Source organism: Centroberyx affinis, unplaced genomic scaffold, assembly GCF_046629955.1.
Source record: "Centroberyx affinis isolate AG114_WGS23_722 - 3 ecotype Tasmania unplaced genomic scaffold, CSIRO-AGI_Caff_v1 ptg004303l_1, whole genome shotgun sequence".
Taxonomy (NCBI): domain Eukaryota; kingdom Metazoa; phylum Chordata; class Actinopteri; order Beryciformes; family Berycidae; genus Centroberyx; species Centroberyx affinis.
Window position 1 is genome coordinate 1 of NW_027282018.1, and position 12,500 is coordinate 12,500.

The following is a 12,500-nucleotide window of genomic DNA, read 5'->3' on the forward strand; positions in this document are numbered from 1 at the left end:
GACATCTTTCTAGATTATCTGCAGAAATCCAAGTTTTTAAGACCTTTTTAAAGCTACCCAGAAATGAATTTAAGACCAATTTAAAAACCGAAATGAAGAAAAAAAACAAAACCAGACTGTTTTCCAATTGAACATAGCTAATGAAAGCTCTGAAATTAAAATGGGCAGTGTAAGAAAAAGGACAACAGGCAATTAATTGCTAAGGGACATGAAGTCCAATTGTGCTTACTGAAGCAGATTGCAGATGCAGCGCTTAAAGAGACTGTTATTGCATGGTGAAAAAACATAAGTCCTCTAAACACTGTATTTAAGACAGTTTAATAGTTTTAAGGCCTTACTTTCTCAGACTTTTCAAGGATCTGCAGATGCCTTGTTGCAATTTTTCAACCCCCTAAAAAAAACTACTATTATATCTCTTTCTCTTTTATATGTCTTTCTCTAATTTTGCCTTTGTCATCCCTCCTTTCTCCCTTTCAGCTCTCTTTCTGCTTCCCATCTTTTTTTTCCTCCCTCTCCTCTCTCCTCCTCCACCTCTTCCCCCTCAGCTGAGTGTGTGAAGGTGTAAGGTTGCCTCCTCTCCCTCACTCCCTCCCTCCCTCTCCTCTCCTCTCCTCCCCTCCTCATTCCTGCTGTCAGGAGCTTGGCGTGGCTTTGATCTCTCTGTCATTAGTCAGGTATGCAGAGACACAGGCAAACCCACAAACTCGTCTTTTTCCTCTCCTTTTCTTGCTCTCTTTTCGCTCTCTCCCACGCTCCACACCGGCTGACCTGCTTGTCTTCTTAGCTTTCTATCAAAGGGAGAGAGGTAGCGCGGTTTCTGCTGTCGTTTGACGTGTACGTAAAGTGACAGAGTCAAAGCATTCAGCCGGCTCTCCTACTCTCTTTCCAACATTTTTTAAAGGGAGGGCTGAGGAGTCTTAGAGGTCTATCCTTGTTGATCACTCGCCACACTGCCTCCTTGGACTGTCAAAGAGACCAGAGATTTTAGAAATTGGCATCAAGTTTCCAGTTAGCATTTGTACGGATTTATTTGCTTGTCAATTACTCTGAAAATTATCCTTTCAAACATTACTAAATGAGGAGTTTAATTCCTGCTGATATCCATCTGGCAAAAAAACAGTTAGCTAATGTTCTCTGCTCAATATTTAAAACACACGGATTAATATATCCTATATAAATTTCCTCCATATAAATTTCTTATAAGTAACAAGCTCAAGATAACTAATAACTTCAATAATATACAACAGAGAGCTTTACTTTTATGCCAGCAATCATAAGGTCAGAGCAGGTATCATTTTTTTTGGTTAATGTCTCAATTTGGAATGAAATTCTTTAGTTCTGCTTATTACAGCAGCTATAGCAGCTCATGTAGGCTTGCATCTCTGGCATAAGGTGTGAAAACCCTTTTGAATATGTTGGAGACTTGATTAGTGGACTGGCTTCTACAAAACATCAACCACCGCACAAAAATAAAAGATTTGAGCACTGCAGCAAGATACATAAATACAGAAAGCTTGCACTGAATGGGAGGTGCTATGCAATGTATTTAGACAGCAGGGTGGCTAGTGAATAGGGAGACCGTCCTTCAACTGGAGGACCCAGGTTCAAGTCCCTCTAACAGCAAGCATCCGCCCCTGCTGAAGTGTCCTTGAGCAAGACACTGAATCCCTACTAGCTCCCTGACCTCTGACCTCCCTGTGGAAGGGAGTAGGAGGAGTAGGAGGAAAGCGCGGATATGTTTCTGCCCCAATGCCACGAAATTCCTGTACAAATACTAATACTAATGCAACCTTTATTTCTTTAAGAGTTTAGGAGGCACTACATCACAACTCTGCCTCAAAGAGCATCAGTCATAAGTTTTTAAATTAATCTAAGTCTCTAAGTATATAACTCTCAAACAAGAGAAAGCCAGTATTTCAGTACAAAGACTTCATTTGTCCAACACGTCAGTATTAATTTAGTCCATCCTGTCACGGTCTTGGCACCAGTAGATGCAGGGAGCACGGGGAATAGCTTGTGAACAGCAAGTTTCCAGTTTCCTGGCAGGTCTGTGTGTGTGTGTGTGTGTGAGTGAGAGAGAGAGAGAGAGAGGGAACAGATGGGCAGGACACCCCTGACTGGCACCTGGCCAGACTGCTGGTACTGGTCCAAAAACAGTACCCCCCCCCCCCCCCCCCCCTTTTCCCTCCCTCCTCATCCCTGAATCGATCCTCGTCTCCCTCCTCATTCCTCCATCCATTCCTCCCTCCCTCTCTCCCAAATTGCCACATAAAGCCCCCCCCCCCACGCTTTCCCCTCCCTCCTCATCCCTGAATCGATCCTCGTCTCCCTCCTCATTCCTCCATCCATTCCTCCCTCCCTCTCTCCCAAATTGCCACATAAAGCCCCTCCCCCCCTCCCCTCTTTCTTATTATTCACTTCAAGTCCTAGTTTTCACTTAGAAAATACAGCAGGGCGAGATCGTCCTTGCCTTGCAAATTGCCATTCCCTCTTCACCCTCGGCTGCCTTGAACAGGTGTGTGATCAGCAACACAAAAAAGCAAGGAAAAGGCAGGAAAATGGCTGTGGCCTGATTAAATTAATGGGGGCTGTTCTTCCAAAAAGACTCAAAAACTGTATAAAAAATAAATTAATTAATAAACAAGTAACTAAATTAAATAAATACTGGAACCCCTAGCTAGTAGTTAAGTTCCCCGATGGAATCTGCAACTTGATATTTTACAGCAAGCCTAAATGTTTTTGGCCCCAGGATGCGGTCTGTAAATGTCATTCAGCAAATGCTTGTTGAAACGCAAGCAGTTAGTGCCGTAAACACACACACACGCTGCTCCCTGTGCCAAACAATCATTGTGGTGACGCTCGTACCCCAACGTGATGCCAGTCAGCACTTGTGGTCCGACATGAGGGCTGGCATCAGGCCTGGAAGAAGCGTGTAATAGTGTAATCTGACCACTTGGAGGCAGCACCTGCACATGTAATGCAATAAGGGTTTTTACCTAGAAACTTGCTGAGAATGTTGGACTCATATTATGTCAGTATTTCTTTGTTTTGTTTTATTTGAAGGGCGGAATAGGTGGTCAAAGTGAATGAGAAGCACTTTTACAACTACCATCCATGTGCCTTTGAGCAAGGCACTTGAACCTCAAGGGCTTTTTTAGCTTCAAGTTAAAAAAAAAAAAGTATTTAAATACACAAAATAAGCAAGAAAGGGAGTGCAAAAATGCAGAAATGGAGAGACAGAGATAGAGAATGGGATAGGCTGAGAAAGATGTAAATAAGCAGATAATCTAGTACTCACATTTTCAATGACAAACGTCCACTCTTTGTCTTCAAACTCCTCTGCATGGGGGTCCTGTGAGGGCAATGTAAAAAAAACAAATGTAAATAAACAGAGCTGGCCACAACCAAAGTATGCTTAGCTGAAATAGCATCCTCACGACTAGGGCTACAGAAATAATGCAGAACGCAACTTTAGTTTCTACCATTAATATTCGTACAATATTGGCATGTTGGCAATACTGAAACATTTAATTTCACATAATGAGAATGATCATTTTAGTCATAATCGTGCCTTCCGACTTCCAACACAGAAAACACACAGTTGACCTGTGACAGCTCATCCCCTCTCCCAGCACTCCCTGTTCCTCCATTCTGCCCATTTCCTCTCCCTCTGTTCACCCACTGACCTCGTTTGTCAGTCCCATTCCCCATTTCATACATCTAGGAACTGTTTTGCACTCATGAGCCAATTTTTATTTCAGTATACTGAGCTACTGATTAACCCTGTCTGGTTTTATCAACTGTTTGTCCATATGGTATATGTCAGGGTGATTTGTTATGTGCCTTTATAGTGTTTTTCCCATGTGCTTTTATTGTAAACCATATTTCTCTTACTGGACAGTCGCGTAGTCGCGTAAATTGAAGGGAAAACAGAGTGCATCACGATACTAGAACCCCAAAACATCCATGAATCACCACATTACTGTTTCACCTATGATAGAGAATGCAAAACATTACCAATATATAGACTTAGACAGGAAGACGGAGACAGAAACAGACTATCTGTCATCCAATCTGTCTCTCTGTCGATATACTTTCCTATCTGCCTTGTTGTCTCTCTGTCTACCTGCCTCTCTCTCTCTCTCTCTCCCTGTCTCCCTCTCTCTCTGTCTGTCTCTCTGTATGTCTCCCTGTCTCCCTCCCTGCCTGGCCAGCTGTGAGGTGATGAGAGGAGACAGTAATGGAGGCAGCAGGACAGCAGGCAGGCAGCTCTCTCTTACTGAGCTGGCATGGACGACCTTCACTGCCCTCCAGGAGCTCACATGGATGGATGCACACAAACATACACACACACACACACATACATGCACATTGCATGCTTACATACACAAACCAATGCACACAAACACAGGTGTACACAAAAACAGTTGTGTAGAGCTTACACATGCACATCACTCGCTCACACAATCACGCACACATACATGTATGTTGTATGTGCACACATGCAAATGAGACATATGAGACATACATACACATAAATATGCGTTGCGCACACACATACATAGATTGCACTCAGTCACACACACACACACACACACACACACACACACACACACACACACACACACAGGTGGCCTTTCTGTCTGATTGCTCTAGTGACACAGCCCTGGAAATCAATATTTCTGCAGCCTGCCACAACGGTCGAGGCTCCGCCTACACACACACATGCACGCGCACACACACACACACACACACACACAAACACACACACAGAGAAAGCTGTACAATTGCCTCTCCTCTCTCATTTTAAATCCTACGTTATTCCACTATCACATAAACGTCTTCTAAAAGCCAACACACCATGGCGTTATCAGCCATAACAGCAGCTCAGTTTATTGCGCCGTCTACAGTGTTTTACTGCTGCCTGTAAACTTAAGCTGCGGTTCCCAGCTATATACCTTCCTTTTTTATAAATGTTAAGATAGGTAATAGACAATAGGTGCCATGTTTTTAAACAATCGTAAAACCTCACACTAAGCATTCAGCTCTTGTACAGGTTTGGAAAATCTGGCTGCATCATAAAATTCAGCAGCCACTTTTACTAATTTACAAACCAGCTGGCTTAGAATAGGACCTCCAGAACATGGTTGATTACCTTCCCAAGAGGCTGGCAGATTACACAAGCATGCCAACCGCGGCCAAAATTCACCAGGTTTTGGCTGGTGGCTGGTGCTAATTGCCCACCTTGCTCTAACATGCACATTGTCCGGGTTAGGATTGATTCAGTCCACAGCATTAGCAGCCAAAACGTTGCCCCAGTTAGTTTCTTTTGGCTCCGCTATTTTCATGATGTCTATAAAGTTAAGCTGAGGCTGACTGCTAGTGTACCTTTCCCTGAGGTACAGGCTGCACACTGCTGAGCTCAGCTGTTTTGACTGCAGTACTTCAGGCCAGACATTGGGACTAATAGTATCTGCAAATCATTCTTTCCGTTCGCTTTAACCTTCAAGGACTACCAGATGGGAAAGTCAGGTAAAGCTGAATCAAATCACAGAAAAGGATACTAATACCAATATTTTCCTGTGATTGTCTAAACTTTCTGGCACCCGTTTTACCATCCTATGTGGAAAACCCCACCCTTTTGGCACCAAAGTAGGCCAAAACAAGACACAAAAATGATTTGAAAATATTACTGGAGAAGAAAGAAAGCGTGCATGCAGTTGAGTTGTATGCTCAAAAACCAAACCAAAATCCATCCTTACAAAAGCACAAAGAATGATTCTGTGTTTGCATTTCAACATGCGATACTTTGATCCTCATAGAGAAATTTGGTTTCTGCTTAACTTTCCCCCTCTAGGAGGTCAGAGCACAGTGTCAGGTACAGATCAGCACCCATGGAGCTGGCAGGGATTTATTGTTGCTCAAGGACACTTCAGCAGCGTGGACGCTTGCCAACATCAGTTTGAACCCGAGTCCTCAAGGTGAAGGACGGTCTCTCTAAACACTAAGCCATCCTGCTGTACAAATATCTGAACTAGGACAAAGTTTTACAGTTTTAACTTGCCCAGTCATTCATAATTGTCACTGAAACAGTTGGAGTGGAGGGAAAGCTGTCCTAGCAAAGACAACAAGCTTCTGGTTTGCAGAGGCAATATTATTTGGTTTGTGGCTTTAGCCAACAGATGTGGTTGAGCTGTGCAAAGCGGCTTTGCTTTGTACCTCATCACAGAACGAGCTTTACGACTTCCTCTGGGACAGGAAGTAGGGCTGGGTCCAGAATGAGGAGAAAATGACAAATGCAGGAGTGCTTAACTAACAGTGGCATAGGCCTTGGAAATTAACTTGGAAGGTTTTAATATGTATGTTTAACTGTTATTTCTTTGTGATTTGTATGTCTTCAGAAAGGTCTGCAGATTAAAGCAGCGACTGATATAAGATACAATAAACTGTATTCTGCAGCAGGGTGGTGTAGCAAGTGGGACGTCCACCCTCCAATCCTTCAAGACCTGGGTACAAAACCCGATGTTGAGCAATAACAACTGGAAACAAACTGAGCAAAGTGACCCACAAGTGGCTCCAAATCTGTATCTAAAACAGGCAAAAGGGCGGCATAATCTAAAGAGACCCAGGTTCAAGCCACCATGTTGACAAGCATCCGTCCTGCTGAAGTGTCCTTGAGCAAGACACTGAATCCCTACCAGCTCCAGGGGTGCTGTCCGTGACCTCTGACCTCTGAGGGCAAGAGAAAATACAATTTTCCTACAGGTATCACAACAAGTATCACATTGTTGTTGTTACTACGCCTCCCAGCTCTCATTGTCCTTGTATCCTTTTATGGGAGGTCAGGTATACAAAGCAAAATGATTTCTATATTTCACTATATATTTATGTTTCAATGTAATATTTTGCATTGTGCACAGAAAAAAATAAACCCACACAGTGGAATGACATTCCCTTTGTGGTTTATTTAGCAGTATCAACTACCTAGTATTTAATTGTGGATACACTCCCTCCTTATATTTCATTATGTATCCATGTAGGATAGGACAATATAAAGCTACTAACACCAACACGCAGCAGAGGAGGGTATGTACTTAAGGCAGGGGTTCTGGTTAAGACAGTGAGACGTGTAACAGGACACTGAGAACCAGGCTAGCCTGTCAGCACAGAGGCCCGGCATGTTTAAGTACCTGTGTCAGTGTCTCTCTCACTCATTTACAGACACACTAGTACTACTACACTTATGAGGACCTTCCACTGACGACATTCTTTCCCTCACTGCTAATCCTCAACAATACATGCCTTACCTAGCACTGTAGAGATCTCCTCACTTGTCTTATACACAAAAGAAGCAACCTCAATGTTAACTAAACAGTCCTGGCCTACCTTAAAGGTGATGCATGTAACATTTTGTGTTACTCAAAATGAGGACCACATTTTCCATAAACTGTACTGTTGCGGAGGATGTTGCTATTTGTCCCCCTCCCTGACATCGCTCCGCTTGCATGTTTTAAGAGCAAGAACAAGTATAAGAGCCAATAACCGCCATTAATAGCGAAAATGCATTCCGATGCAGCAAGATAGGGTGAAGTTGCAACTATAGTTAGAATAGTAGAACTCGAATAATGTTGTCAAAACTTCCTGTTTTCAGACATAAAGCAATATCCCTTTGTGTTGCAAAGCAACCCAGCAGATTTCCTGCAAAATCCAACCTGGTGGCACACAATGTAAAATGCAGTGAGAGGCCAGTAAAGACTGCCAGTCTCCACGGCAATTTGTTTACACTACAGCAGCTGATTTCACTTATTAATGCACCTTAAAGCAGAGAGGGAGCAGCTAATTAGTGAAATTACCTGGTGTAGTGATTAGCTGGAAGGAAAACCTACATACTCTTGGCCCTCCATGGCACATCATTTGACACCACTGGTTTCTGATAATTATGCACAAAAAAAAGCACAAAGCATCTTTAAATTGTAACGGTAAGAGTGACAGTAATGTTGATGTTCTCTGCAACCATGGCCTTCCTTAAACAGAAAGATGGATGTTCTCTACATCAATGGTTTCCCAATCTGACAGTCAGGGACAGCCCAGAGGTCACAAGATGATTTTCAGGGGCCATGGGATTATTTATGTACTCAGAAAAAAACATACAATAAAAGCCTTTTGTTTTGTGAAATAATACACGCAGCCTCTGGGATTCTTCCAGTAATTGTTTTTGGGGGTCACTGTGGGGAAATAGTAGTCTACACTGCCTGGCCTAACCGTGATGTCGATGTTCCGTCAACAACCCTGGCCTTACTTAAACAGAGCGACGCTTGTCTCAGTGCTCTTTAAACAGCCCCCGCCTACCTTAAAGAGAGTTACGGTGATCTCAATGTTCTCCGGTACAGGCCACACCACCACTCCTCTGTAGGGGTTCTTGATGCCAGGCTGCCAGCTGTGGGACTGCAGGACAGAGGGACACAACGGGACATAACAAGTAAGACAAGTCAGCCATGAGCAGTGGGGGGTAGTAGCAGTAATGGTAAAGTTACAGTTACAGTAACAGTAGCAGCAATAGTATTAGTGGTAGGAGAAGTAGAGTAGTAGTATCAATAGTAGAAGTAGTAGTTGTAGTAATAGTGGTAGAAATAGTGGTAGCAGTAGTTGTCGATAGTTGGTGATTGTTGTAGTGACAGTAGTAGTAGTAGTATTAATAGTAGCAGTAGTGGTAGAATTAGCAGAAGTAGTAGTATCTATAATAGTAGTTTGCACAGTAGTGATTGCAGTAGTAGTATTTTTTGTAAAATAACAGTAGTAATAGTATTTTTTTGCAATGTCTTTCCATGTACAGTTAACACAAATCTGATGTGTATTACAGTCTAGCTCGGTACAACTTGGTCTGTAAGTGAGAAAAACCTTTTGTTTTCTTGTGTCTTTATTTACTATGCACTCGATACACCATTGTCTTCTGTTTAGGAATGCAACTTAATAAATACAAACCTTGGACGATTTCCTCCGACTCCTGCGTGTCCAAACCACCACCAGTTTGTCTGGTTGCCTGTGAGGGAGGAGAGAAAAAGAGAGATGAGTGAGGAGGAAAGGATATCTATTCATCTATCCACCTGTCTTTCTGCCCATCTATCTACCTATTCAACTGTCAGAGTATCTAATACCTGAGGTTTTAAACTCCTGATTAGTCTGCTGGTTTAAACACACACACACACATATACACACACAGACACACATGATATGAATAAATCATGAGACACTGCCAAGCCCTGGCCTTGTCTCTGCGGACTGAAGCATCGCAACACACACACACACACACACACACACACACACACCAGTCCAGTGACACAGGAAACATAGCACAAAGGAGGCAGAGAGTTACAACAACCCAAACCAGCCCAAGTCAAACATCATAGTCACACTGCATTAAAAACAGACAGGAGAGACAGCGTGACCTAGAAGACAAAAACACAGTGAAAATAACAAGAAAACAAAAGTCTCCCATTAGAAATGACTGGGGAGGGAAGTGTACCTCTGAAACCCCGAAATCTAGAGAGCAAAGGGAGAAGTGGCACACAAACACACTGCAGTGAGACGCTCAGCAAGGCCCTCGCTTCTCTAATCAGTGTGTGTGTGTGTGTGTGTGTGTGTGTGTGTGTGTGTGTGTGTGTATGGGTCAGACAGAGACGGTATGTGTGATGGGAGCACGAGAGAAAGATGAGACTTGACTTTTAAGGTTCTTTCGTAAAATATCTCCCAGTAAGGCCAAGGAAGAAATTACAAAACGCTTTAACTCACCAAACTACGTGGAGAGTTTAAGTGTCCCATTGCCTGAATATTGTTTCAGAGACTTTTCCCACTTGCCAAGAATATAATTTTGGGGAAAACACTGCCATAGACAGACATCCAGCTACTTGCAGGATAGAGCTAACTGGCTAGCAATGCTACCGGCCTGTTAGCATAAAGCACAAACTTGATCCAACTGATGGAGACCTAGACAGCCTTCATAAAACTACATCTGCAGTAGATCCGAAATCCTAGAGCATGGGCCGACCCGAGCTTTGCCTTTTAATCATGGGCAACAGGGTGGCATACTGAGCAGGTAGACCGTTCTTCAAAAAGGGGAGCCCAGGTTCCCACCTCTGTGTCGGCAAACCTCCTACTGAAGTGTCTTTGAGCAAAACACTGAATCCCTACCAGCTCAAGAGGCGCTGTTCTGCAGCTGATCCTGACCTCTGACTTCCCTGTAGGTGTTGCTAAGTTATTAAATTCTTACCACCTTTGAAAGCTGACAAGGCATCATGACGGGCTAATAGAAATCCAAAATTGATGTCAGGTGATCAGGTAATGCCTGATTTGGGAGTAATGAAGCCAAGTCGTGGAGGGCGGCAGTTCCTCTAATGTCCGCTAGAGGCCAGCAAAAAGACTCTAAACCCGGCCCAACTCTATGCAAGTCAATGGGACCGCAACTAGAGATGCACCGATCGATCGGCCGGTGACCGGAATCGGCCGGTTTTCAGCTGATCGGCCATGACCGGTGACCGGCCGATCAGTCTCATATATCCGATTCTGTGCCGGTCAAACTTAAGACAACGGTAAAAACTCCGCTGTAATTAAGCAATATTACACGAGAGGGTGTGCGTTACCGTGATGCTTAGGGACCTCGGCGCAAGCGCCTCGGTCCTGACCGCATCACTGTCGTGCCAATAATGACGGTAACGCACACCCTCGAGTGTAATATTGCGATTATACAACAGTTACCAACAAAATAAAAGATACAAACAAAATGTATTCATATTGTGGGGCAATTCGCTCTCAAAATAAAAAACGTTTTGCTAGTGTTATCTCCGTTTCCCTGGAAATACATGGGGTCTGACTAATAACTGGAAAACAATCAGTCACGTCCGTAGACTCCTATGTAATAGTTTACTACTCCAGCAAGTAGGCGGAGCCTTAGTAACGACCTAGCAACAGAGACGATTTCTAGTCCCTGTTGAGTCAGCCAGCCAACTTGAGCTAATGCTTTCTAGAGATCGCGGGATTTCCCAAACTGAATAAATACCACACATATAAACACAAAACTGCCTTGCTAGCTCAATCTTGTTATAACTAAGATATCTGCTGAAAAAAATAATTTTTCCATGGACAGATTTAGCTACTATGTCCGCGAACTTCACATGTATTTTTAAGCTAGTAGCGCCGTATCACCGACTCACCGGCACAGCTGATGGATGGCAGAGCGTCTGGTAACATCAAGGCTGAACAGAGTTAGCGTAGCGTTATATTTAAATATGTTGTATGATAATATGGCGGAGTAATATTTAGTAATGAGCACGGCTAGGTGTGCTGTCATGCTGATTTGATCACGTTCTAAATGTCTAGTTGACCAATCAGATCGCTTGGTCGGAACTACCTGTTGTATAATAGTCCATAATAGTAATAGTCCGTGTGTTGTTATATAGATCTGTTGCACCTGTTTTCTTTCGGGAAAGTATAAAGTGGGATATACTGCAATTCATTTTCATTTGGATTTTATTTGTTCAAAAAAGCTCTGTCCAGTAACCTGGAGCACTTTTTTATTTTGAGATTTGTTTGAGTGAGAGTGAGAGAAGGTCCTGTAACCTGGTGCAGTTTTGGAGAAAATCTAAGTTATTAATAGTCAATGTTTTATTATGAACATACAATTGAATTTGAATTTTCCATTAAAGAAAAGTTACAAAAATGTTTGTGTGTGCTGTCAATTATAGTTCTTAGAAAGAAAATCGGAATCGGCCAAAATCGGAATCGGCAGGTCAGACTTTTAAAAAATCGGAAATCGGAATCGGCCAAGAAAATTGCAATCGGTGCATCTCTAACCGCAACCCAACTTCTCGCTAAAAATATAAAGTCAAGAAATTTTTTCGACAAGATTTTATGGTCTCAGCAGCTAATTTCCTAATTGGCGATTTTCAAAATAATTGTGTTTTTAACAGGATATATAATGGATATAATAGAGAGTTGTTGGCGTAGTGATCGACAGGTCGGCGATCATGGATCAATAACAGGCGCCACTGCGGCTCTGCGGACAACCCTCAGGCTCGCTGGCTCCAAAAACTGTCAACATGGCGGCGATTATAAACCCAATCTCCAGGCTTCAAAACGGCCCTTCAGAAACCAGTGGGTGAGGTCACACCCATTTTTTCACAGTCCATGGTGGGAATCTACCAGTAGGGGATGGGTTGGATCCTCTCTGTGTATATCTGTGGCAATATTCCTATCTCAGTGTGTTTGAGATATGTTTGTTTGAGTTTGAGTGTGTGTGTGTGTGTGTGTGTGAGTGTGTGTGATTGTGCGCATGCAAGCACTGCAAGCTTTACAGTGGGTTTATGTGTGTGTGGCCTCTTACGTCAAAGACTCTTGAAGAACAACAGTGAAGCAAGCCATTCTGGGAGAAGAATGTCTTTGTGTGTATAGCAGAGAGAGAGAGAGAGAGAGAAGACAGAATAGAGAGGGAGAGAACAAGAAAGTGA

At 43.1% G+C, this 12,500-nt stretch overlaps 1 protein-coding gene across 1 annotated transcript in view; it reads right to left on the reverse strand.

The window, feature by feature from the left end:
* Positions 1 to 3,298: 3,298 nt before the first annotated feature.
* Positions 3,299 to 12,500, reverse strand: part of LOC139664515 (EH domain-binding protein 1-like) — a gene marked incomplete at its 3' end in the record, with an annotated part of 31,869 nt that continues 22,667 nt past the window's right edge. The window contains exons 3-5 of the mRNA XM_071543367.1: positions 8,983 to 9,040; positions 8,350 to 8,445; positions 3,299 to 3,352 (exon numbers count right to left, since the gene is read on the reverse strand). Coding sequence (XP_071399468.1) covers positions 3,299 to 3,352; positions 8,350 to 8,445; positions 8,983 to 9,040 — 208 coding nt within the window. The remainder of the gene's footprint in view (positions 3,353 to 8,349; positions 8,446 to 8,982; positions 9,041 to 12,500) is intronic.